The sequence below is a fragment of the Procambarus clarkii genome, chromosome 23 (assembly GCF_040958095.1).
Source record: "Procambarus clarkii isolate CNS0578487 chromosome 23, FALCON_Pclarkii_2.0, whole genome shotgun sequence".
NCBI classification, from domain to species: Eukaryota; Metazoa; Arthropoda; class Malacostraca; order Decapoda; family Cambaridae; genus Procambarus; species Procambarus clarkii.
Genome location: NC_091172.1, coordinates 30,028,036 through 30,052,648, shown reverse-complemented (window position 1 = coordinate 30,052,648; position 24,613 = coordinate 30,028,036). Strand labels below are relative to the sequence as shown.

The 24,613-nt window shown below is 48.4% G+C and overlaps 1 protein-coding gene across 2 annotated transcripts in view; it reads right to left on the bottom strand.

The window, feature by feature from the left end:
* Nucleotides 1–20,663: 20,663 nt before the first annotated feature.
* LOC138367891 (uncharacterized) overlaps nt 20,664–24,613 on the bottom strand; it is a 125,242-nt gene continuing 121,292 nt past the window's right edge. For both annotated transcript variants that reach the window (XM_069330048.1, XM_069330047.1), the window contains exons 3-5: nt 23,231–23,353; nt 22,884–22,980; nt 20,664–22,592 (exon numbers count right to left, since the gene is read on the bottom strand). In XM_069330048.1, the coding sequence (XP_069186149.1) occupies nt 22,303–22,592; nt 22,884–22,980; nt 23,231–23,353 (510 nt within the window). In that variant the 3' untranslated portion in view covers nt 20,664–22,302. The remainder of the gene's footprint in view (nt 22,593–22,883; nt 22,981–23,230; nt 23,354–24,613) is intronic.

Genomic DNA, 24,613 nt, shown 5'->3' with positions numbered 1-24,613 from the left:
TGTGTGTGTGTGTGTGTGTGTGTGTGTGTGTGTGTGTGTGTGTGTGTGTGTGGTGTGTGTGTGTGTGTGTGTGATCTCAGTGCCGGCTGGTGTCTGCATGCCTGAAGTACCAATCATCACGGAAACACCAGCAAACGTTGTTGGTGATGTACAATATTTCGTGAGTTGAAGGTAGGTGACCCATCGAGGAGCCCCCGAAGTGGTCTCTTACTAAGGTTAGGAAACTGGTAACGGAGCATTCAACGAGGCACCATTCATCAAGGCATCCTTGATGCGAGGAACAATTGCCCCTTAAGATTAATTGAGGGACTGTTAGTGAAGAGGAAGAGGGCGCATTTAATGCCTCTACCCCTCAGAAGAAGGGTAGAGATAATGGTGATGAATGTAACGTCAAGAGATAATTAATTGTCAGATACAACTCTTGCATCTGACTTGCTCGGGACTCATCTTGCAGGGGGGGGGGGGAGGAGATACTGTACTCTAACTGGACTTGCAGGAGGTTGAGCTGCTGTTCTTGGTTCCCGTCACTCAAGCGTTCCTAACTGTTTACACTCTGTCACACATATATTGAAACTTCTAACAGGGAACAAATTACTCGTGTTATTAACACCAATTGACAATGAAAGATGAGGCTAGTGTCCTCACTACACAGGAGGAGGCCGACGCAGACCTGTTCCTCGCCCACACCTTTGAAGTGAATAATGACTTCTTTTAAGAAATTATTTACTCAAATTACTTTAAAATATTGTCCAGTTACCAGCAGAAAAAATATTAAATTTGCAATAAATAGATTTTGTGAAGATAAAAATAAATTAGTGAGCAGCGAAGCCCAACGGTGAGGCATCGTTACTTTAGTCACTTTAAACCAGCCAATCATTATTAAGTTTTGGTGCCTGGTTTGTTTACATCTAGAAGGCGTTCGTGGAGTGGCCAATTAAACTACCGGGTAATGCAGAGGCACTTCAGTTCTGCCACATGATAATTGGACACTACACAGACGGTACCGAGTACTTGAAGACTGTACAGCTGCCTTACCTTGAGGTTACCTTGAGGTGCTTCCGGGGCTTAGCGTCCCCGCGGCCCGGTCGTCGACCAGGCCTCCTGGTTGCTGGACTGATCAACCAGGCTGTTGGACGCAGCTGCTCGCCGCCTGACGTATGAGTCACAGCCTGGTTGATCAGGTATCCTTTGGAGGTGCTTATCCAGTTCTCTCTTGAACACTGTGAGGGGTCGGCCAGTTATGTCCCTTATGTGTAGCGGAAGCGTGCTGAACAGTCTCGGGCCTCTGATGTTGATAGTTCTCCCTTGAACATTGTGAGGGGTCGGCCAGTTATGCCCCTTATGTGTAGTGGAAGCGTGTTGAACAGTCTCGGGCCTCTGATGTTGATAGAGTTCTCTCTCAGAGTACCTGTTGCACCTCTGCTTTTCAACGGGGGTATTCTGCACATCCTGCCATGTCTTCTGGTCTCATGTGATGTTATTTCTGTGTGCAGGTTTGGGACCAGCCCCTCTAATATTTTCCACGTGTAAATTATTATGTACCTCTCCCGCCTGCGCTCAAGGGAGTACAGATTTAGTACTCCGGATAATTAGCCTCCTTTATGCCTCCGGATAATCGAAAAATTGGAACGACTGGAAAATGACTTGAGCTGTGTTCCCTGCATCGGAGTTCTGGCGGAGGCGAAGTCAGTCCTTAAACCATTACCATCCTCAAGCTAGGCTCGTTAAAGCGGTAGTCGACCTCTAAGATGCATCAGTTTTAACGAATATATAAATGAATATTATTATATATTCTATATATTATATTAAGCACAATCTCGTTCAGCGTCTAAAACACACATATGTTAAATTGTGTTAAATTTACTGTTAACTTGACGAGTCCACAATCTGTCAGTCAAGAAAGTGAACGAGAAGACTTTAATCAAAGTAAATGACATAATACGTGTTAAGAAATTACAGGTCAAAGGCAAGTGAAACATTCTATGATGAGAGATATTACGGAGGAGTGGGGTAGATAAGTAGACACGAGAACGTAGATAGGAAGTAGTTGTCGGATGATGTTCATTATATAATTTTCTAAGTGCTTGGCATATCAGAATGAATATAAGATTTATTACCAACTCTGCAACAATTCTTCAAATAGTAGAGAACTTTAGTATGTTTGAAGTAATTTGCCTCTCTATCTCCTTCCGTCTGTTCTCCTCTCTCTGATTCTATCTTTCTACTTTTATCTCTTGTATCTCTATCTCTTTATCTTAGGGTTTTAAGTATATATGTCTGTCTTGATTCTATCTCTTTTTGCTCTCCCACTCTGTCTCTTACGCTGTGTCTGTCTGTCTATCTGTCCCCTGAAAACCCACCGTCTTAAAGTTTAAGTATAGCATACAAGACGCAATAAGCATACAATCGGCTGTCAGCTAAAACATAAGACCTAAGAGCTGGGTCACGACCTAGTCTTGACCAGCTACGTGAATGCTCTCATCTTTCAAGAAGGAATTTAACGTATATACATCTCAAAAAAAAAGAGTTGCTGATCAACCGAGTCGGTTAGGTTTCGTAAGTCAAGCCGAGTGCAGCGGCGTCCAACAGCCTGGTTGATCAGGTCGTCAGAGTGCGGGTGGTGGTGAGATATTGATCCTTGGATTCATCTCAATTCATTTATAGTATATATATTTTTTTCGCAATTTAATAACCTAACCGAGCTTTTGTTTTTTTCATGTCCCCTTGTTCGCCCACCATCCGTGTTAAACAGTTTATCATTATCTACCCTATCAATTCCTCTGAGAATTTTGTAGGTAGTGATCATGTCTCCCCTTACTCTTCTGTCTTCTAGTGTTGTGAGATGCATTTCTCGCAGCCTTTCTTTGTAACTCATGCCCCTTAGTTCTGGGACTAGCCTAGTGGCATACCTCTAAACTTTTTCCAGCTTCGTCTTGTGCTTGACAAGGTACGGGTTCCATGCTGGGGCCGCATACTCCAGGATTGGCCTTACATACGTGGTATACCTGTGTGTGAGTATAAGGAGGAACACAATGGAAACCCCCCACACAATCACACAGTAACAACGCCTTAAATGAAGCACAATCATCCCTAATACTCCCGGTACAGGGCTCTCCCTGCGACTAAGACTTCCCCCAGCCCGCACCTTAGGGGCAAGATTCATGAAACAGTTACGCAGTCACTTACGAACTTGTACATCTTTCCTCAATCTTTGGTGGTTCTGTTTACAATTATTAAACAGTTAATGAGCTCCGAAGCACCAGGAAACTGTTTATAACAATAACAACAGTTGATGTGGGGAGTTCTCATGCTTGTAAATTGTTAAATAAATGTAACCAAACCCGTCAAAGATTGAGGAAAGATGTACAGGTTCGGAAGTACCTGCGTAACTGCTTCGTGAATCTGGCTCCCTGGGGCCCAGTCCCTTGAGCGGGCCACCAGCAACACGCGCCATATTACCTCCCATTAACATCACCTCGATTTTCTTCTTTTTCCCCCTGAGGAAAATTGGTCGCCTTTCCTTTCCCGATGTGGACCGGGCCGAGGTCCTCACTGAGACACGATGTTGATGAGCCGTCATGAGGAGTTATGGTCTGAAGTGATAGTGATTTACTGCGCTTACTAGCGCGAGCTGGAGCCGTGGGCGGTCACACACAGAGATCACACTAACCTGATGCATCAATGCGTGTTTGTGCCTCTGAGAGGCTACGGGATCCAGTAAGTTCAGTAGAACTTCGGTTTCAACCCTTTTAACCCTGTCGTAGCTCAGTCGATTAAGGCAGTGTCTGGGATGCTCCCGGACACAGGTTCGAATCCTCGTCACGGCCCTTGTGGATTTGTTCCATGGGCGGTGTTCCAGCTTTACGGAGGAAGTAAACACTAGGCTTCCACACTTTCACTCACTCACTAAAGATATGCAGATGATCCCTTCTGAAATTAACGAGTTCGTTAACTCCGTTATCTTTCACTACGATGCTGCACATAATCAATTCCCCCCTCAATATATAACAAAAAAAAAGTATTAATAGAATCCCAGCTACGCAAAAAATTAATGATAGCGGTCCCACAAAAAAAAAGAGAATATGGGTGAGTGAGAGGTTTGGGAAAGCACTTGCTATCCTGGCCCCAAATTTCAGGAGCAATAAAGAGGATGAATAATACTGAAACTCCCGTTAGTATAATGATCATCATAGTCATAAATGTGGTGTAAATGATGGCCCTCGGACAGCGAGCGGCCTCCATTACACATTATAATATAGTGACCCCTCCCTCCCTCCCTCCCTCCCACTCACACAAAAAACGGGATCTTTTGTAACTCACTGAAAATGAACTGTGTGATGGCTGCCTCCTCCTGTTTAAATGGCTGCTGGAGCTAGTCATTAAAATGCCAAAAAAAAAAACTGCAGATGGGATAAATTGCTCAATTACCTTTTATTTATAGTTGCATTGTTTGGCAGAATTAGTACAGTGGGGGAAATATAATCGTGAGTTGTCTGTCTTGATTAACGTTGAGAATATGTGATTGCAAGCGGCTTGCCAAGGCAAGACTCGGTGATATTTATGTCCGCTGCGGCTTCTGCAAAGGTGCTGTACCCTTGCCCGGGTGCAACTCCACGTTGGAGTTGCAAATCCATGCAACTCCAGGGGAGTGCCGTGGCCTGAAACAGCAACCACCAGCCAGCCAGCCGCGTACCACACATGGTTTTATGACCTCAAATTGCACACTACAACGACCCACACGTTTCTGACAACCTCTTAACCACCCCCCTCCCCTCCCTCCCCCACACACCCACCCACTCCCTCAAGTTGTCGTTCGATTAACTTTTATGGGCAATCATTGCCGAGTAATAATAACCTCAGTTAACCAATCACAGAAACGACCGCTAATGTGATCACGACGCATCGCGTTGATATGGGTCGTTGAGCAGCAGTTCGCTGGCGCGGGGTGGGCCTGTTGTGGTCTCAGGCGGCAACCCACCTCCAGCGCACGCTGCCACTCTCATATTTCCATGCGTTTATGACTAGGCTCCCTTGCTAGCCCCTCATTGTATATATATATATATATATATGATCGTGATTACTGTTTCTCTGGTATCATGCGGCCGAGGAGCTGCTGACCTCTGGAAGCAAACGAGTCTTTGGTTGTCTTTTCTGGGTCCCGTAGCACAGTAGTCTATGTTTTCGACGCGCAATCAAGGTACCCGGATTCAATTCCACCAGGTAGGAGAAACCTGCCTTGGGGGATGGAAACTCATGGTCCTCACAGACGGTCACGGGATTCCTCATGGCCCACACGAGTGGTCACGGGCTCCACATATTGTATATATATTGTGGTAGAAATCACCAAGAAAAAGTTTCAATATTGGTGTTAACTGTGACCTTACTTGACTTGCAGAGGAAGACTTGGAGGGGACTTTACACCGTGTTCCCTGGAGAGTGCTTACCAAACACTCTACGGGGAAGGGAAGGGAAGGAGACCGAACTATCAGGAGAAAGCGAGAAGCCATTACGACTATATAGCACTGGGAAGGGATCAGGATAAGGAATTCGGATGGGACGGGGGAGAAGGAATGATGCCCAACCACTTGTGGACGGTCGGGGATTGAACGCCGACTTGCATGAAGCAAGATTGTCGCTCTATTGCCACAGGGCCGTTCTCCTAAGGTTTCCCAACGTCAAGAAACTGTCGTATTTAAGGGCATGTCCTTATCCTAACCTACCAGAGGACCCAAAACAGAAAACGGGACAGTACGTCAATTTTGCGACCCGCGACCATTTTCTATTTCGACGATTTTTTGGCCTTAGGTAGAGTGTACGTCAAAATGCGACGCTGTATTAGGAGGACGGGTTGACCGTCCAGGGCCAAGTTGACAGGAGGGAGGACGGGTTGACCGTCCAGGGCCAAGTTGACAGGAGGGAGGACGGGTTGACCGTCCAGGGCCAAGTTGACAGGAGGGAGGACGGGTTGACCGTCCAGGGCCAAGTTGACAGGAGGGAGGACAGGTTGACCGTCCAGGGCCAAGTTGACAGGAGGGAGGACGGGTTGACCGTCTAGGCCAAGTTGACAAGAGGGAGGACGGGTTGACCGTCCAGGGCCAAGTTGACAGGAGGGAGGACGGGTTGACCGTCCAGGGCCAAGTTGACAGGAGGGAGGACGGGTTGACCGTCCAGGGCCAAGTTGACAGGAGGGAGGACGGGTTGACCGTCCAGGGCCAAGTTGACAGGAGGGAGGACGGGTTGACCGTCCAGGGCCAAGTTGACAGGAGGGAGGACGGGTTGACCGTCCAGGGCCAAGTTGACAGGAGGGAGGACGGGTTGACCGTCCAGGGCCAAGTTGACAGGAGGGAGGACAGGTTGACCGTCCAGGGCCAAGTTGACAGGAGGGAGGACGGGTTGACCGTCCAGGGCCAAGTTGACAGGAGGGAGGACGGGTTGACCGTCCAGGGCCAAGTTGACAGGAGGGAGGACAGGTTGACCGTCCAGGGCCAAGTTGACAGGAGGGAGGACGGGTTGACCGTCCAGGGCCAAGTTGACAGAAATAACTCCAGGTAGTAGTACCTGTATCTGTATGCCCCGCCTCCTGTCCGTTTATGCCTGACTACTAAATACCTGTCGCAATGTTAATGTTCACATCATATTTTATTTTTAAGTTGTGGAATGGAATTGGCTTCTCTTAACCTCCTCGTCCCTCAATGGATTCCATTCGCCAACCATGTGTGTGTTCAGGGGAACAAGAACTTCCTTATAGCTCCTCGACTCAATAGCGTATCCAGGTTCCAGTCATGTCCCCTTGTTGTATATTTCAAAAGGCTTCCTTTGTCCACTTTGTCTATTTCCCCTCAGGATCTTGTATATCGTTATCATAACCTCTCCGTTTCTTCTCTTAGGCTCTGTGTTCTTATAGCCGAGGCTTCTCAATTCTGGTAGCAAGTTGACCAGACCACACACTAGAAATTGAAGGGACGACGACGTTTCGGTCCGTCCTGGACCATTCTCAAGTCGATTGTGAATGGTCCAGGACGGACCGAAACGTCGTCGTCCCTTCACCTTCTAGTGTGTGGTCTGGTCAACATACTTCAGCCACGTTATTGTGACTCATCGCCTGCATCTGGTAGCAATCTAGTTGCAAACCTTTCAACTTTCTCATGATGTTAGACCAGGTGTAGGGCGCCATCTTGGTGATTGATTGGTGAGGGTAGAGAGTGAGTCCTTATATAACGGTATGTACGAGGTACTTACCATTATATTTAAATCCACAAGGGCCGTGTCGAGGATTCGAACCTGCGTAGGAGAGCAACCCAGACGCTGCCTTAATCGACTGAGCTACGACATGGTCAAAAAAAAAAAAAAGTTGAAACCGAACTTACTGGATCCTGCAGCCTCTCCGAGACACAAAAAAAAAATCCATATTAACTATAGCAAATCCTCTGAATGTTTGATATTTGTGTTTTGGAGAATATTTCCCGAAATAGCGACAATAAGTTGCTTAACCACTTAGTAAGTATGACGAGCCGCTATTGGGAGGTGAGGGAGGACTACTGTTGTTATAGATTCAGCTACTCGGAACAAGTTCCAAGTAGCACGGGCTATGGTGAGCCCGTAGTGGACTTACCTGCCATAGGAGCGGGGCTGTGTTCCTACCCGAGGATGAACTTAGCTTCGTGTCTTAAGTGACCCACCTGCTTCAGTCACCCTTTCACGGTCCATACAAGTTCTTGTACAACAATTATTTGCTTTGTCCTGTTGGGAGGTGGGATATGGAGGGGGGTGTTGTAGAGGGGGTGGGGTAGAGGGACGGTTCCGTCAGTCAGATCTTGCGTGTGCATCACCTGTCAACGCCTAGTCCCGTCTCCTGACGAATGACGAGGACAGGTGTGTAGTTAGCTGGGACGGAAGCGCCACTTCGCGTGCCGAACACTCCCCAAGACCCCATGTCCACTACACAGCCCTCGTCCCTCCCAAATCCATATACGCTGCTCCCACTGGACACGCACCAAATTTGCATGCCTCCAGGGGGCATAAATGTATAGCATTACGCAATTATATGCGCAGGAGAGTAGAGCAGACAAAAAAATAGCCACAGATGGCAAAAGTACAGGTCTTTACAACTGCGAAAATATATATATATAAGATGAGAGACGAGGTACTGTGTACTCTCTCCTGGTGTCGGGGGATCATATGGAGTACTCCCATTGTCAAGGGTCTGATAGCCAGTCTGATGGTAATTTGGTACGCATGATCCAACCTGATTGAAAACTGCAATGTTTACTGAGTGGTCATCAGCTGTTTAATATACCCTGAGGGGCCGGGACTGCCAGGAATCAGAGCACGGAAAGTGGATTATATATGTGGTGATTGGTGGTAGTAGTTAGGGGTAGTTATTGCTTGGTAATGGTGAGGGAAGGTTAGACTAACTATAGACACCTAACTACAAACCACCCTACCTACCTGGGCGCCTGACAGCTGGGTGGACAGCACTTCGCATTCGTAGTCCTGAGGTTCCGGGTTCGATCCCCGGTGGAGGCAAATGGGCAAAAGGTTTCTTTCACCTTGATGCCCCTGTTACCTAACAGTAAATAGGTACCTGGGAGTTAAGACAGCTGCTACGGGCATGCTTCCTTGTGTGTAACAAAAAGGAGGTCTGGTCGAGGACCGGGCCGCGGAGACGCTAAGCTCCGCAATCATCTCAAGATAACCTCAAGATGAAGATAGCCTACTCTTGCTGACTGCGCTAACAGCTCACCTATTGCACCGTAACGTTAAAACGACACAAGTGACGTTAATCCTCGCCGCCTCCGTCACTTATGGGGTCAAATGAGTAACTGTGAAGAGTTGTACGATAGTTCCACACACATTCAGACGACCCGTCAGCGTCCCCAGTCAATCCATGTAGTCAGTAATGGCCTGCCGCACTCTCCTGATAGTTCACTTTACTTCCGTCACCCCGTAACTGACCCGGACGACCACTCAAGAACTACCCATCACAGCACAGGGGCTTAGCGACCCTTCCTGCCATTAGAGATAAATAGGTGTGATGTTACGGCTTGTTCCACGGTTATCTTGCCAGCGGTGGTCGTCAGGGTGACGGAGGAGGTCGTCAAAGTAACGGAGGAAGGAAGTCTCCCCCAAGACGTATAGGAAATATTGCCCCTAAGACATCTACGGAATATTCCCTACGGCATATAGGGAATATTCCCCACCACGCCCGCCACAGGGCGCAGGCGCACACGGGGCCAGGTCTAGTTGGGTGGTCCGCCACCAGAGGGGGAACACCGTTTACTTAGCTGCGCACATTTCTGCGCCTGGGCCCACTTCTCAAGTGTAGGGAACAATCTCCATAATTGGTCAATTCCTCCGAGGTTGTTTCCTGCTCATTATCTACTCTGATAACAGTGATTGGCCCGCTATAATCCTCAGCTAATAGTTTAACGAGTGTTCCTCCTCCATAATGCAATTTTTGTCTAAAGGCAAATAGCCCTGTAATCGTCCCCAACACGTAATTGGGGATCGAACGGAGCCGTGAGTTATCGTACAGCCGCGTCGCTGGTCCGGCGACCTGGGTGGCCAGGCCGCGCCCCAGCCATCGTCCCGCTAAGGGCTTTATTATCGTGCATCTCAGGTGATCGACACTCCCCCTCCTTCTCACCTCTTGTTCTATATCTGTATGTCTGTCTGTCTCTCTGTCTCTGTCTATCTCTCTCTGTCTGTCATTTATACTGCCCCTTTACGTACGCTACAAGATAATAAGACAGAAGACTTATATACGTACTTTTACCCGAATAATAAATTTGAATTTGAATTTGAATATTCCTGTGAGGACCAGGGCGAAGCGGGAACTATCTGCGAGGTACAGGGTGAAGCGGGAACCATCTGCCAGGTACAGGGTGAAGCGGGAACCATCTGCGAGGTACAGGGTGAAGCGGGAACCTATCTGCCAGGTACAGGGTGAAGCGGGAACCATCTGCGAGGTACAGGGCGAAGCGGGAACCATCTGCGAGGTACAGGGCGAAGCGGGAACCATCTGCGAGGTACAGGGTGAAGCGGGAACCATCTGCGAGGTACAGGGTGAAGCGGGAACCATCTGCGAGGTACAGGGTGAAGCGGGAACCATCTGCGAGGTACAGGGTGAAGCGAGAACCATCTGCGAGGTACAGGGCGAAGCGGGAACCATCTGCGAGGTACAGGGTGAAGCGGGAACTATCTGCCAGGTACAGGGCGAAGCGGGAACTATCTGCCAGGTACAGGGTGAAGCGGGAACCATCTGCGAGGTACAGGGTGAAGCGGGAACTATCTGCCAGGTACAGGGTGAAGCGGGAACCATCTGCGAGGTACAGGGTGAAGCGGGAACTATCTACCAGGTACAGGGTGAAGCGGGAACTATCTGCCAGGTACAGGGTGAAGCGGGAACTATCTGCCAGGTACAGGGTGAAGCGGGAACTATCTGCCAGGTACAGGGTGAAGCGGGAACTATCTGCCAGGTACAGGGCGAAGCGGGAACCATCTGCCAGGTACAGGGTGAAGCGGGAACTATCTGCCAGGTACAGGGTGAAGCGGGAACCATCTGCCAGGTACAGGGTGAAGCGGGAACTATCTGCCAGGTACAGGGTGAAGCGGGAACCATCTGCCAGGTACAGGGTGAAGCGGGAACTATCTGCCAGGTACAGGGTGAAGCGGGAACCATCTGCCAGGTACAGGGTGAAGCGGGAACCATCTGCCAGGTACAGGGTGAAGCGGGAACCATCTGCCAGGTACAGGGTGAGGCGGGAACCATCTGCCAGGTACAGGGTGAAGCGGGAACCATCTGCCAGGTACAGGGTGAAGCGGGAACTATCTGCCAGGTACAGGGTGAAGCGGGAACCATCTGCCAGGTACAGGGTGAAGCGGGAACCATCTGCCAGGTACAGGGTGAAGCGGGAACCATCTGCCAGGTACAGGGTGAAGCGGGAACTATCTGCCAGGTACAGGGTGAAGCGGGAACCATCTGCCAGGTACAGGGTGAAGCGGGAACAATGTTAGCCAGAACAATGTTGAATTTTGATGACAATCTTCGAATATTCTTGACAAGGTCCGGAGAGAAAGTGGCTGACCGTCTTGGGTTATAATGCCCGCCCACGACGTTGGAACCACATATTAAGGACAGTGATCATGTACGTGACAAAGGTCGCTAATTGTCCTGGGTAAATACTGGTTTGGAAACACGGCTGCTGATTTATGGAACAAATTACCGGGTTAAGATAATAGCCGTGGGATCGCTGGATTGTTTCAAGCGACGGCTAGACATAATTATTAATGAGTTTGGGGTGGATATAAATAGTAGCTGCCTTGTATGGGCCAATAGGCTCTCTCTCTGCGACTTCACTTCCTTCTTCACTGTGTTGCTATGATGCAGGGAGCAGAGTCCAGGCTGCTCATAAGGAGTTGCTCAAGACGCAGGAGATGTTCCTCGTCTCTTGCAACCTTCGTCGCCAGGTTCAGCGGTCCAGTACTTTAGAATCATGACAGAATCACATTTCACTGTCAGAATGTCGACAGCATCTTTGATCACTACGCTGGCTCCTCCGTCACACACACACACCGTCCTTGTACCGTAATGTCTGTGAATGTCTGTGGCAATCCCAGACAACCCTTGTCTGTGTTGCCACAGTGGCAGACGTACCCTGTAGCGTCGTTGCCATGGCAGGTTTGGCAGCAGGTGTGGAGCTAATGAGCGTCGTGTCATCTCTTGTGGCATCAGTGAATGTTGCAGTGCCATTATCTTTCTCGTGTGATAGTTTACTTATTCTACTTCAGTTGCATATAGTAACAACCTTAAAGATATCATTAGAGAGAGAGAGAGGGAGGGGGGGGGGGGAATTATCAGGGGGAAAGCACCAAGCCATTACGACTATATATCACTAGGAAGGGTGTCAGGATAAGGATTTGAGATGGGACGAAGGGAAGGAATGGTGCTCAATCACCTGTTGGACGGTCGGAGATTGAACGCCGACCTGCATGAAGCGAGACCATCGCTCTACCGTCCAGTCCAAGGAAGAGAGAGAGAGAGTGCCACTTGGTAACTGGTAGTATAGAACCTTTGCGTGTGCGGGGATCAGGAAGAAAGCACTTCTCTCACGCACGAGTCCACACGCACACAAGCATACTTGTTCATGCGTACATATACACGCAAGGCTCTCTCTCCTGCGCACACACACACACACGTGTGAGGAAAAAATTAGTTGTTACAGTTGATTGATTAACAGTCGAGAGGCGGACCGAAAGAGCAGAACTCAACCCCCACAAAAACAACTAGGTAAATGCAACTAGATGAATACACAGGCAACAGTGAAGGAACAGGCGATGAAACTTAGAACGGGTGAGGACAGGTACACAGAGAATGAGAAAGAGGTATGTGAAGAACTCGACAAGAGATTCCAGGAGGTCTTCACAATAGAACAAGATGAAGTCCTTGAGCTAGGAGACGTGGCAGTAAACCAGGTGGCCTTGGAAGGGTTCGAAATTACCAGAGATGAGGTAAAGAGGTATCTGTTGCATCTGGACGTGAAAAAGGCTGTTGGTCCAGACGGAATCTCAACATAGGTACTGAAAGAGTGCGCAGAAGTATTTTGCTTGCCACTCTCCATAGTGTATAGTAGGTCACTGGAGACGGGAGACCTACCAGAAATATGGAAGACGGCGAATGTGGTCCTAATATACAAAAAGGGCGACAGACAAGAGGCACTGAACTACAGGCCAGTGTCCTTAACTTGTATACCATGCAAGGTGATGGAGAAGATCGTGAGAAAAAACCTAGTAACACATCTGGAGAGAAGGGACTTCGTGACAACCCATCAACATGGGTTCAGGGAGGGTAAATCTTGGGGGTGGAGGGGGAGGCAGGGTGGAGGGAGAGGCTGGTGGGGTGGCATGTACACAGTAGCCGCCCCGCTCACTATAGTGTCAAGTTGTCAAAGTCGAGATAATGGCCAGGTACCTCCCTCGGTATCTCAGCCCCTCCCTCACCTCCCCTCTCCCCCTCACTCTCTGTTACGGCCACTATGGGTCACAACCGGGTTCTTGATCTATGACCCTCAAGTACCAGTATCCGACCCCAAGTCGGTAGTGGCTTTCAAGGAGTAGGCTAGGTAATGCAAGTAATAAAAAGGGGGAGCTGAAATGAACACAACACTTCATCCTTTATCAATGTATTCACTTATTATCACTTTCCCATCACCTTGAATTGAAAATAGAAAATGCTATAATATTACTACACGTAGATATTTACACGTGTCGCTCTCACATAGGACACTAAGCACTCCTCGATGCTAACGCGATGCAGCCTTTGTCAACTTCCGTGTTTCCTCAACACACAGTACCGTCCTCGACCAGTACTGGGAAACACCGACGAGTCTACCCTAGCCGTGGGCCAGCCTACCGACAGTATCACCAGGTGCCTCTTGTGACTGCCCACAATCACTCTCCAGCCTGGTGCTGGCAGAGAACTTCAGCTACGCGCTGATGGGCCTCTACACGAACATAGTACAGGGGTAGCGAACCCCTGGCAGGAGCCTCTAGCGACGGGCTAGTAACGCTCCTCAAACAGGCACTCTACTGTCGGTCGTCACTCTCCCCTAGCCAGTCCCGGGATACACCGAATTCTTTCACTGTCCACTCCACTGGCAGAAATCAGATACCACACAGGTCCTCTTCGGACGGCGGCTCACTTAGTCGTCAAGCAGAATTAAGTAAAGGAGAGATTAGGCTGCCCAGGGTAGACTGCTCTTCTCCGTCCCACTGCAGCCCTACGTCGCCTCTGTGGGTACAGACACGTCACCAGTATACTGGCCGGTACTGGTGAAACTAGGAAATATCGCTTACTGACTCTGGCATTGACATTCAGCTCATATCATAACAGATGGCGCTAATCTCTAGTCGCCACCTCACCAGAGGTCATCCACAGCGACTCCTCTGGTTGACCAAGGCAGGAATCTTGAGCCTCTTGCAGGTATCAGACAGCCACCACCAGATGGCATTGTCCACATTACGTCTGATACGGTGGGGGGTGAGGGAGCAGACTCACAGATGGCGCTGACGTCGCTACTCCCTACTCCGACGATGTAGTCGGGTTCGTAACACTCTCCCTCCCAATATCTACTCTTCTATCCCTCCTTCTCTATACAGTTAAACAAAAGTTATAACTTTTTCCACTACGCGTCCCGCTGAGGACACACCTCTTGGGCCTGTATCCTCAAGGACCCCAGGGGCCCGTGTCCTCATAACACAGCATATATTATAGATTATACTAAACAAAAATATATCCAATCTTCTCCTGGGGAATGATGGGGAGGACGAGGAGACGGGAGTAGGGAATGGTGGGGACGAGAGGACGGGGGAGGAGGTAAAGGTAGGGAGGACGAGGGGACATGGGAGTGGGGGATGATCGGAAGGACGAGGGGACAAGGGAGTGGGGGATGATAGGGAGGACTGCTATTATTATGAGGCGAGTCTTAACAACCAGCCTTCAGAGGAGCGTCCGCGGGTCCTCGAGAGCCTCCCCATCGGAAGCAAGTGGTGTAATTAAGGCCACATTACGAGAGGATTCCCGAGGCCGGTGGGTACGAGGTCCTTGAAGACCACGCTAATGATGGCCTTGCTCGCCAAATACCATACATGGTTCATCCCTTAATGGACATCCAGGCCTAGAATGGCTGGCCCGTAAGAGGAGTTTTCAAGAGGTATCTGTTTTATGCCGCCGATAACTAAGTGGACGGGTTGACTCATTTGCATTTTTGATAGCTGGTTAGATGTTCAGTGTCTCTGAGTAGAAGTTCTTCAGTGTGGGGCGACAATGATAATGGGAGAGAGAGAGAGAGAGAGAGGGGCTGTTGTCTCCCGCCATTCGACCATCAGTAGTTCAATAGTCACAATTTTCATTTGTTTCCTTATCATTTTTACATTTAAAGTTGTGTATTAAATTGGTGTGTGTGTGTGTACTCACCTAATTGTACTCACCTAATTGTGCTTGCGGGGGTTGAGCTTTGGCTCTTTGGTCCCGCCTCTCAACTGTCAATCAACTGGTGTACAGATTCCTGAGCCTACTGGGCTCTATCATACCTACATTTGAAACTGTGTATGGAGTCAGCCTCCACCACATCACTTCCTAGTGCATTCCATTTATTAACTACTCTGACACTGAAAAAATTCTTTCTAACGTCTCTGTGGCTCATCTGGGTACTAAGTTTCCACCTGTGTCCCCTTGTTCGTGTCCCACCCGTGCTGAAGAGTTTGTCTTTGTCCACCCTGTCAATTCCCCTGAGAATTTTGTAGGTGGTTATCATGTCTCCCCTTACTCTTCTGTTTTCCAGGGATGTGAGGTTCAGCTCCTTTAGCCTTTCCTCGTAGCTCAATCCTCTCAGTTCCGGGACGAGCCTGGTGGCATACCGCTGAATCTTCTCTAACTTTGTCTTGTGTTTAACTAGGTATGGACTCCAGGCTGGAGCTGCATACTCCAGGATTGGTCTTACATAAGTGGTATACAGGGTTCTGAAAGATTCCTTACACAAGTTTCTGTGTGTGTGTGTGTGTGTGTGTGTGTGTGTGTGTGTGTGTGTGTGTGTGTGTGTGTGTGTGTGTGTGTGTGTGTGTGTATGTGAGTGTGTATTTACTATCTGTATATATTATTTGTGTCTGCAGAATCGAGCTCTTAGCTCTTGGACCCCGTCCTTCTAAAATAAATCTAAACAATTAATTTTTTTCTCTAATATATCTACAACATATATTTCTCTCTAACACGCAGATACACACACACACTCAGGAAGCAGCCCGTAGCAGCTGTCAAACTCCCCGGTACCTATTGACTGCTAGGTGAACAGACCTAAGTGAAAGGATACGTAGCCCAAACGTTCCGCACTGCCACGGAGATTGAACCCGCGGACTTGGAGTGTGAGCTGGAGACGTAGCCTACTGCGCCACAGACAACTACACAGACGTCTAACAACAGGACCACTTAGGGAGCCATTACCTAGAGGCAGTCTGACTACCTCCTCCAGTCATCAGTCTTCCTCATAAAAAACCACGGCCGATAAATGACCGAAATGGCCTTTAACTCTGACGAACGGGAAACATAATGGACGTATGTTAAACAATGCTAATTACATGGCTTCAGTTAATTTATCTTGAGCTTGTCAAGCAGAGAACAGCTACCGATTTGTCATTAGTGAATACCATTATGTCGGAGAAAATGCTTTTGCGGCATTAAATGCCAAGTCGCGGGTGTCATGCTGGTCGATGCCTTCTAATATATGTTTTTTCAATGTTTTTTTTTATTGTCAATTAGCTGTACCCGGCCATGCGTTGTTGATTTTTTTTTTGGGGGGGGGGGTAAAGAGGAAGGAGAGGCATAGGTGAAGGGAAGTATAGAAGTGGGAAATACAGTGAGAGGTATGACAGCAGGCGGACTGTCCGCCTTGCTGACAGCCTCGACCAGGCCTCTTTTTTGTTACACACCCCCAGGAAGCAGCCCGTGGCAGCTGACTAACTCCCAGATACCTATTTACTGCTAGGTAATAGTACCTAGATGACTAGGTGAAAGAAACATTTTGCCCATTTGTCTCCACCTCCACCGGGGATCGATCCCCGGACCCCTGTGACTACGAATCACTCAGCTGTCAGGCCCCAAGGTGTGTGTGTACTCACCTAGTTGTGCTTGTGAGGGTTGAGCTCTGCTCTTTCGGCCCGCCTCTCAACTATCAATCAACTGTTACTATTTTTTTCTCCACATCACACACACACCAGGAAGCAGCCCGTGACAGCTGACTAACTCCCAGGTACCTATTTACTGCTAGGTAACAGGGGCATAGGGTGAAAGAAACTCTGCCCATTGTTTCTCGCCGGCGCCCGGGATCGAACCTGGGACCACAGGATCAAGCGTCCAGCGTGCTGTCCGCTCAGCCACCGGCCTCATGTGTGTGTGTATGTAATTATGTTCATAACAATAGAAACCTACATATCACTTCTCCTGATTACCATGTCAAGTCTTGAATACACTACAAGCTACACATTTCCACGTAGCTGCTTTCACCATCCTACCCCCCCCCCAAGACCCCCCGCTCAGAAGAGCAACATTCACGCGGCACAAGTTACCTTTGTGTACCAGCCCAGACCAGCGGTGTACTACAGGGTACGGCTGGTACAAGACAAGACGGGCGTACCTGCCTCTGTACGCCCACCCGGCGGTCGTAAATACACTCGCTACAGAGGACACGCTCGCAGGAAACCTGTATATCCTCAGACCCAAGAGAGCATGGTTCGGTCTCTAGCTCTCGGTCTCTAACTCTCTTGAATCCTTTGTGTTGACGAGAAGCACATTTACAACCTTAAATAGCTCGGCATCTCGGGACGAGTACGGACCGGACATGGTCTTCGTTTACCTTCCGTTGCGCCTTTGTTTACGTGGCAGCCGAGACTCCGTCACACACGGCAGTGTCGTCTTAACCCATAGGGCCCTCACCAGCGTGTAGGGTCCACCCGACCACATACACGACCAGAACTTGTAGATGTGGTGGCTGCTGAGGGCGCTCTAGGAAACCATATCAAACACTTCCTGCCCAGCATGACCCTTCTACAAGTCAGAGGTTACCTTGAGGTGTGACCGGGGCTTAGCGTCCCCGCGGCCCGGTCGTCGACTAGGCCTCCAAAACGTCGACCAGGTCTCCTAAACGTCGACCAGGCCTCCTGAACGTCGACCAGGACTCCTAAACGTCGACCAGGCCTCCTGAACGTCGACCAGGCCTCCTGAACGTCGACCAGGCCTCCTAAACGTCGACCAGGGCTCCTGAACATCGACCAGGTCTCCTAAACGTCGACCAGGCCTCCTAAACGTCGACCAGGCCTCCTAAACATCGACCAGGCCTCCTAAACGTCGACCAGGCCTCCTAAACGTCGACCAGGCCTCCTAAACGTCGACCAGGCCTCCTAAACGTCGACCAGGCCTCCTAAACGTCGACCAGGCCTGTTGGTACCCCCTACCAGGCACCAACAGGCTTCCCCGTGACACGGCAACTGAGGAAAGGGTGGACAGAAGAACAAGTCAGCGAATCTGAACGCAGGTACAATGTGGTTGCAGCTGGCAACCGCCTCAATCATTGTGGAGGAAATTAGGTGGTTGAGAGAGTCTATAATTGCTAGAGTTCGTTTTTTGATACCAGTACCTACCTGTTGTTAGTTCCGGGGATCAATGTTCCTGCTGCCCTGTCTCCGACCAGACCTCCTAGTTACCCTGGAAACACAAACCGAAACTGTCTCTATTTTCCGCTTGTTACAACTTGTAATAAAGTTGTTACATCTTGGCTTAACGCGTTCATGATGTAATAGAACGTTGTTACAACTTGCTATATTGGTTGTTATAACTGGTTAGGTGTTAAAACTTGTTCGAACGTTGTACCAACGTCGTAGTTTCGGTGTGTATTTGGCGGGTAGGGATCTGGTCAACCAGGTTGTTAGACGCCGCTGCTCGCAGTCTACCGTATGAGTCCACAACCTGGTTGATCAGGTATTATTTAGAGGTGTCTATCAAGTTCTTTTTTTAACACTGAGACATCGGCTAGTATGTCCCTTATGTTTATGGAAGTGTTGAAAAGTCTCGGGCCTTTGATGTTGTTAAGTAAGGGCCTTTGATGTTGTTAAGTAAGGGCCTTTGATGTTGTTAAGTAAGGGCCTTTGATGTTGTTAAGTAAGGGCCTTTGATGTTGTTAAGTAAGGGCCTTTGATGTTGTTAAGTAAGGGCCTTTGATGTTGTTAAGTAAGGGCCTTTGATGTTGTTAAGTAAGGGCCTTTGACGTTGTTAAGTAAGGGCCTTTGACGTTGTTAAGTAAGGGCCTTTGACGTTGTTAAGTAAGGGCCTTTGATGTTGTTAAGTAAGGGCCTTTGATGTTGTTAAGTAAGGGCCTTTGATGTTGTTAAGTAAGGGCCTTTGACGTTGTTAAGTAAGGGCCTTTGACGTTGTTAAGTAAGGGCCTTTGATGTTGTTAAGTAAGGGCCTTTGATGTTGTTAAGTAAGGGCCTTTGATGTTGTTAAGTAAGGGCCTTTGATGTTGTTAAGTAAGGGCCTTTGATGTTGTTAAGTAAGGGCCTTTGATGTTGTTAAGTAAGGGCCTTTGATGTTGTTAAGTAAGGGCCTTTGATGTTGTTAAGTAAGGGCCTTTGATGTTGTTAAGTAAGGGCCTTTGACGTTGTTAAGTAAGGGCCTTTGATGTTGTTAAGTAAGGGCCTTTGACGTTGTTAAGTAAGGGCCTTTGATGTTGTTAAGTAAGGGCCTTTGATGTTGTTAAGTAAGGGCCTTTGATGTTGTTAAGTAAGGGCCTTTGATGTTGTTAAGTAAGGGCCTTTGACGTTGTTAAGTAAGGGCCTTTGATGTTGTTAAGTAAGGGCCTTTGACGTTGTTAAGTAAGGGCCTTTGATGTTGTTAAGTAAGGGCCTTTGACGTTGTTAAGTAAGGGCCTTTGACGTTGTTAAGTAAGGGCCTTTGATGTTGTTAAGTAAGGGCCTTTGATGTTGTTAAGTAAGGGCCTTTGATGTTGTTAAGTAAGGGCCTTTGATGTTGTTAAGTAAGGGCCTTTGATGTTGTTAAGTAAGGGCCTTTGACGTTGTTAAGTAAGGGCCTTTGATGTTGTTAAGTAAGGGCCTTTGACGTTGTTAAGTAAGGGCCTTTGATGTTGTTAAGTAAGGGCCTTTGACGTTGTTAAGTAAGGGCCTTTGATGTTGTTAAGTAAGGGCCTTTGACGTTGTTAAGAGTTCCCACTCAACGCACCTATTGCACCTCTGTTATTCAAAGGGGCTATTTTGCACATCCTGTCATCCCTCCTGGTCTCACGTGATGTTATTTCTGGGTGCAGATTTCCAACCAGTCCCTCTTAATATTTTCCATATGTAAATTATTATATACCAACTATCGGGGGGAAAGCGCCAAGCCATCACGACTATATAGCACTTGGAAGGGGGTCAGGATAAGGATTTGGGTTGGGGGGAAGGGAGGGAATGGTGCCCATCCACTTGGACGGTCGGGGGATTGAACGCCGACCTGCATGAAGCGAGACCGTCGCTCTACCGTCCAGCCCAAGTGGTTGGGCTCATATTATATACCAATCTTGCTTGTAGTTTAGGGAAAGCCAATTTTAAAGCTCACGGTGACCCAATAATTTCGCTGTTTTATTTAGTGGATTCTGGAAGTAAAAGACCTTTTGCATATTTTCCAGGTCAGCAATTTCTTCAGCCCTGAATGGAGCCTGTTAGTGTGAGACAATATTCCCTCCAAGAGAGAGAGAGAGAGAGAGGGAATATTGTCTTATATATTGTTAGTGAATATTGTCCACTATGTAATGTCTTAAACAAGTAACATCATTAGTAAAAATCATTACTTTTTTATTACATCATCGTTACTAAAAAGTAACATCATTAGTCTGGTATTTCTTGTACAAGTGACTTATACTTAAATTTTATATGTGTTATGCTGCCCTCGAACTCTAGTTCCAATGAAGTCAATACAAACAAGTTTATATATAAATATCGAGTAAAAAATTACACTGAACAAAACTTAGATTTTCAGATTTTTTGGGGGGGTGAAAGGGGGGGGGGGAGGAATAGACATACATGCTTATAATTTGTTGTTTTAGGGTGAGGAAAACACTGGATGAGTTTAGAGTTTAGTGCCCACATGCCCAGTGATCTTACCTTAATATCTATGTACAGTATGTTCATATCAATGTATAAATAATCATCACTTACAAGAGAGAGATAAAACGATAAAGAGAGATATGAAAAGAAACATAAAGAGAGATAGAGAATAATACAGATAAAGAGACGGAGGACTAAAGAACAGAGAAGGATAAAGAGAGAGAGAGAGAGAGAGAGAGAGAGAGAGAGAGAGAGAGAGAGAGAGAGAGAGAGAGAGAGAGAGAGAGAGAGAGAGAGAGAGAGAGAGAGAGAGAGAGAGAGACAGAGAGAGAGAGAGGAGAGAGAGAGAGAGACAGAGAGAGAGAGAGAGAGAGAGAGAGAGAGAGAGAGAGAGAGAGAGAGAGAGAGAGAGAGAGAGAGAGAGAGAGAGAGAGAGAGAGAGAGAGAGAGAGACAGAGAGAGAGAGAGAGAGAGAGAGAGACAGAGAGAGTAGAGAGGACAAATAAGATAGACACACATTAAAGCTGATAAGAAACTAATGACCCCCAACTAGGCTAATATCACAGACACTGTTCAATATCTACCTCACGTGTTTAGTCAGCTCCTGCACTAACTTAGCTTAATATTAACCAAAAAGTAACTTAAAAACACCGGTTAAGTTTCCTTCAACGGCGTCGCATGTGCCGCTGCTGCCCTCAGCTCCAGATGAACAGGTGTGACGTCACTAACACTGGAAGGCTGTGATTGGTCTTTCACCTTCTGACGTCATCGTTGCTGCGTTTATGGTGACGTCACTGGAGTTGGAAGCCATCGCTAATATTTCATCCTGAACTACATTTCTAATAGATTTTTGGCGACATTTTGTGGTAAGTTTCATATTTTTACGTCGTAAATTTGGGCGAAAATTTATTCTCGGATTTAGAGATCAGTAATGTTCTTATTTTTCGTCTTGAAGAATATTCGTGCGGTGATTGGCCATGCGTGACGTCACTAAGTGGCAAGACAAATTCATGCGGTGATTGGTGATGAAAGCATGACGTCACAAAGTTCTCCTGTGATGATTGGTGCTGAGCATATGGCGTCACAACGGAGCGCGCCAATCGTGGGTGACGGGGGTAAACAAATGGGAGAAGTGCGTGTGTGTGTGTGTGTTGGTTTTAGTAAGATGGCGTGTGGCTACTCTACGTCGCTAGTCATTAAAGCTCTAGTACCTCAACACTACCAACTAGTTTTGATAACGTGATAATTGGCTTGTTCCTCCTCACCCACCATATGTGTGTGTGTGTATGTGTGTGTGTGTGTATGTGTGTGTGTGTGTGTGTGTGTGTGTGTGTGTGTGTGTGTCACACAAGCCACAGTCTACACAGCCCTCACCTGGGTGAGGCCAGCAAGGTGAACGTCACCTGTTCACCGCTGAACGATACTTCATCACGCCGTGCACGATCCAGTGCTCCGTAACGTCAACAATACCTCTGGCATCTCCACTGGGCGCATATTCAAGTTTATGTATATATAAATAATCGTTCCATAGCCAGTTTTATTGTTATCACTGTTTAAAAGTCTTGCTCCATCAGCCTAAAGTCTGGTTCACACAAGCACACAGGTGCTCCAGACGCACGCACACGCACGCACGCATACGCACGCAAACGCTGCAGACTAAATCTTCATTCGTTGAGCTCCTTTCAGGAAAGGCTGCCTAGAGGCGGACGCTGGAGACCTCTGAGGCGGGGGGAGGCGGGGCATCGCAGGGCGGGAGGTGGGCGTGGCTACAGGGCGGGAGGTGGGCGTGGCCACAGACCGGGAGGGGGGCGTGGTTATGAAGGGCGTGGCCAGAGAGCGGGCGGAGGGCGTGGTCATGAATGACGGCCCCATGTTGGTGCTGTGGATCAGGTGGAGGGCCAGCGTCTGCACGTCCGACGCTGTTGCCACTTTTCCGCCCACCACACCTGCAAGAGTGACACATAGTGAGACACATGTAAACCCACAACACCTCCACACAACATCGAGACACATGAAAACCTCCACAAACCTCCAATTGCAAGCCTACGTGTAAATCTCTATGTTGTTTGTTGTTTAAGATTCGCTACTTGGAACAAAAAGTTCGATGTAGCACTGGCTATGGTGAGCCCGTAGTGGACATACCTGGCACAGGAGCGGGGCTGTGGTAAACCTTTACCTCTAACTTGTACGGCTCTTCACACGTGCCTTACACACACACCTGTCTCCTGCCATCCTACCTGCTAGTTCAGCCGGGACGCCCTTAGTGGAGAACTTGGCCAGGAGAGCTGACTGAAGCTCGCAGATGTACTGGTAGGCAGCGTCCACCACACCCACCTGACGAGGCAAGAATGATGGATTACATTCTGGGGCAGGAGCCACCGTTGCAGGTCGCAAGAACAGCAGCTCAAGTGCCCGCTGTGGCTCTTTACCTTCAATTAACATACGCACACCTCGCCTATTAGGGGTTCACCTCTCCTGCTAACGCCTCGCCAGCACGCAAACGCCCTCTGGCGTGCTCACCCTCAGGTACGCAAGCTCCTCCATTACTCATACCGACCGTTAAACAAACACCAAACTAACTCACCTTGCGGCGGAGCTGAGGCGCCCTGGAGGCCCCTGGGAGGAGCGACCTCAGCTTCTTGTACTCTTGCCTCAGCGACCGGTGGCGACGGAGACGCCGGTATTTTCTCAGCACTCCCGCTGAGGCCTGCGGAGAGGAACAACAGTGAGAAGGTCCTCCAGGCCAGTAACTCAAGTTCAGAAATATTCACGGGAATGAATTCCCGCCAGGAACCGGGCGCTGGAAGGACGGGAATCACGAGAAAGCGTCAAGCTGGGGGGTGACTAACGCCACTTGGAATGGGCGTGAGGACACGAACCGCGACAGAGAAAAGGCGGGAAAGAACGATCTCCATCCACTTGAACCATCGGGGATCGAACACCGGTCCTACAAGAAGCGAGGCCGCCGCTGTACCCACCAGTTCAAGTAGAAACAAGAAAGAATTCGAAAACTAACAATAGGAAAAACAGATAATTAGAAGACGATTATGAATAATTTTCGTGACCTCAAATGGTTCTCTAATTAGAGAGCCCAGCTCAAATGCCGTTTACATGACACAACAATCTGAAGAACACAGAACAAAATATTAGCAGCCTCATTACCAATGTCGCTAATGGATGTGTAATGGTTAGATAAGATAATGGGGGGCTTGGTGTGACCGTAATTATCCCGGAAGGTCACCATTGTCTTAACCCAAGGTGTGGGGGGATGGGGGGGGAAGGGGGGGGGAAGGGGGTGGTGGGGGGGGAAGGGGGATCGTGTTAACCCCTACTACTGTAGAGGGGATGTCATAGAGGAGGGGGGGGGGAGACCCCATAGGGTTGTGTGGGGGGGGGGGGCTCATAGATGGGTAGAGGGCCCTATTTAGTTGTGGGGAACCCCATAGAAAGGTGTGGGGGGGGGGAGACAAGGAAAAGTAAGTTTATTAAGATAATATTCATCTTGAAAGGACTAAGAAGATTTAAGCTATTTCTACACTCCTCTATTTCAAGGTCCCTCAAAGCGCTCACAGACCCAAGCAGTAGACAGATAATCATATTGTATATTTACAAATACCTTTTACACTAATTCTGTATTGCCCAAACCACACACTAGAAAGTGAAGGGACGACGACGTTTCGGTCCGTCCTGGACCATTCTCGACTTGAGAATGGTCCAACTCACAATCAACTTGAGAATGGTCTAGCTCACAATCAACTTGAGAACGGTCCAGGACGGACCGAAACGTCGTCGTCCCTTCACTTTCTAGTGTGTGGTCTGGTCAACATACTTCAGCCACGTTATTGTAACATCCTTACAAGAATGTCGTCATTACTTTATAGGGGCAAAGTGTTCGGACCTCTCAATCATACCATTATTGCACATCCAAACCATTTGATGTGGTACGGTGGGTGGGGGCCCAATTGAG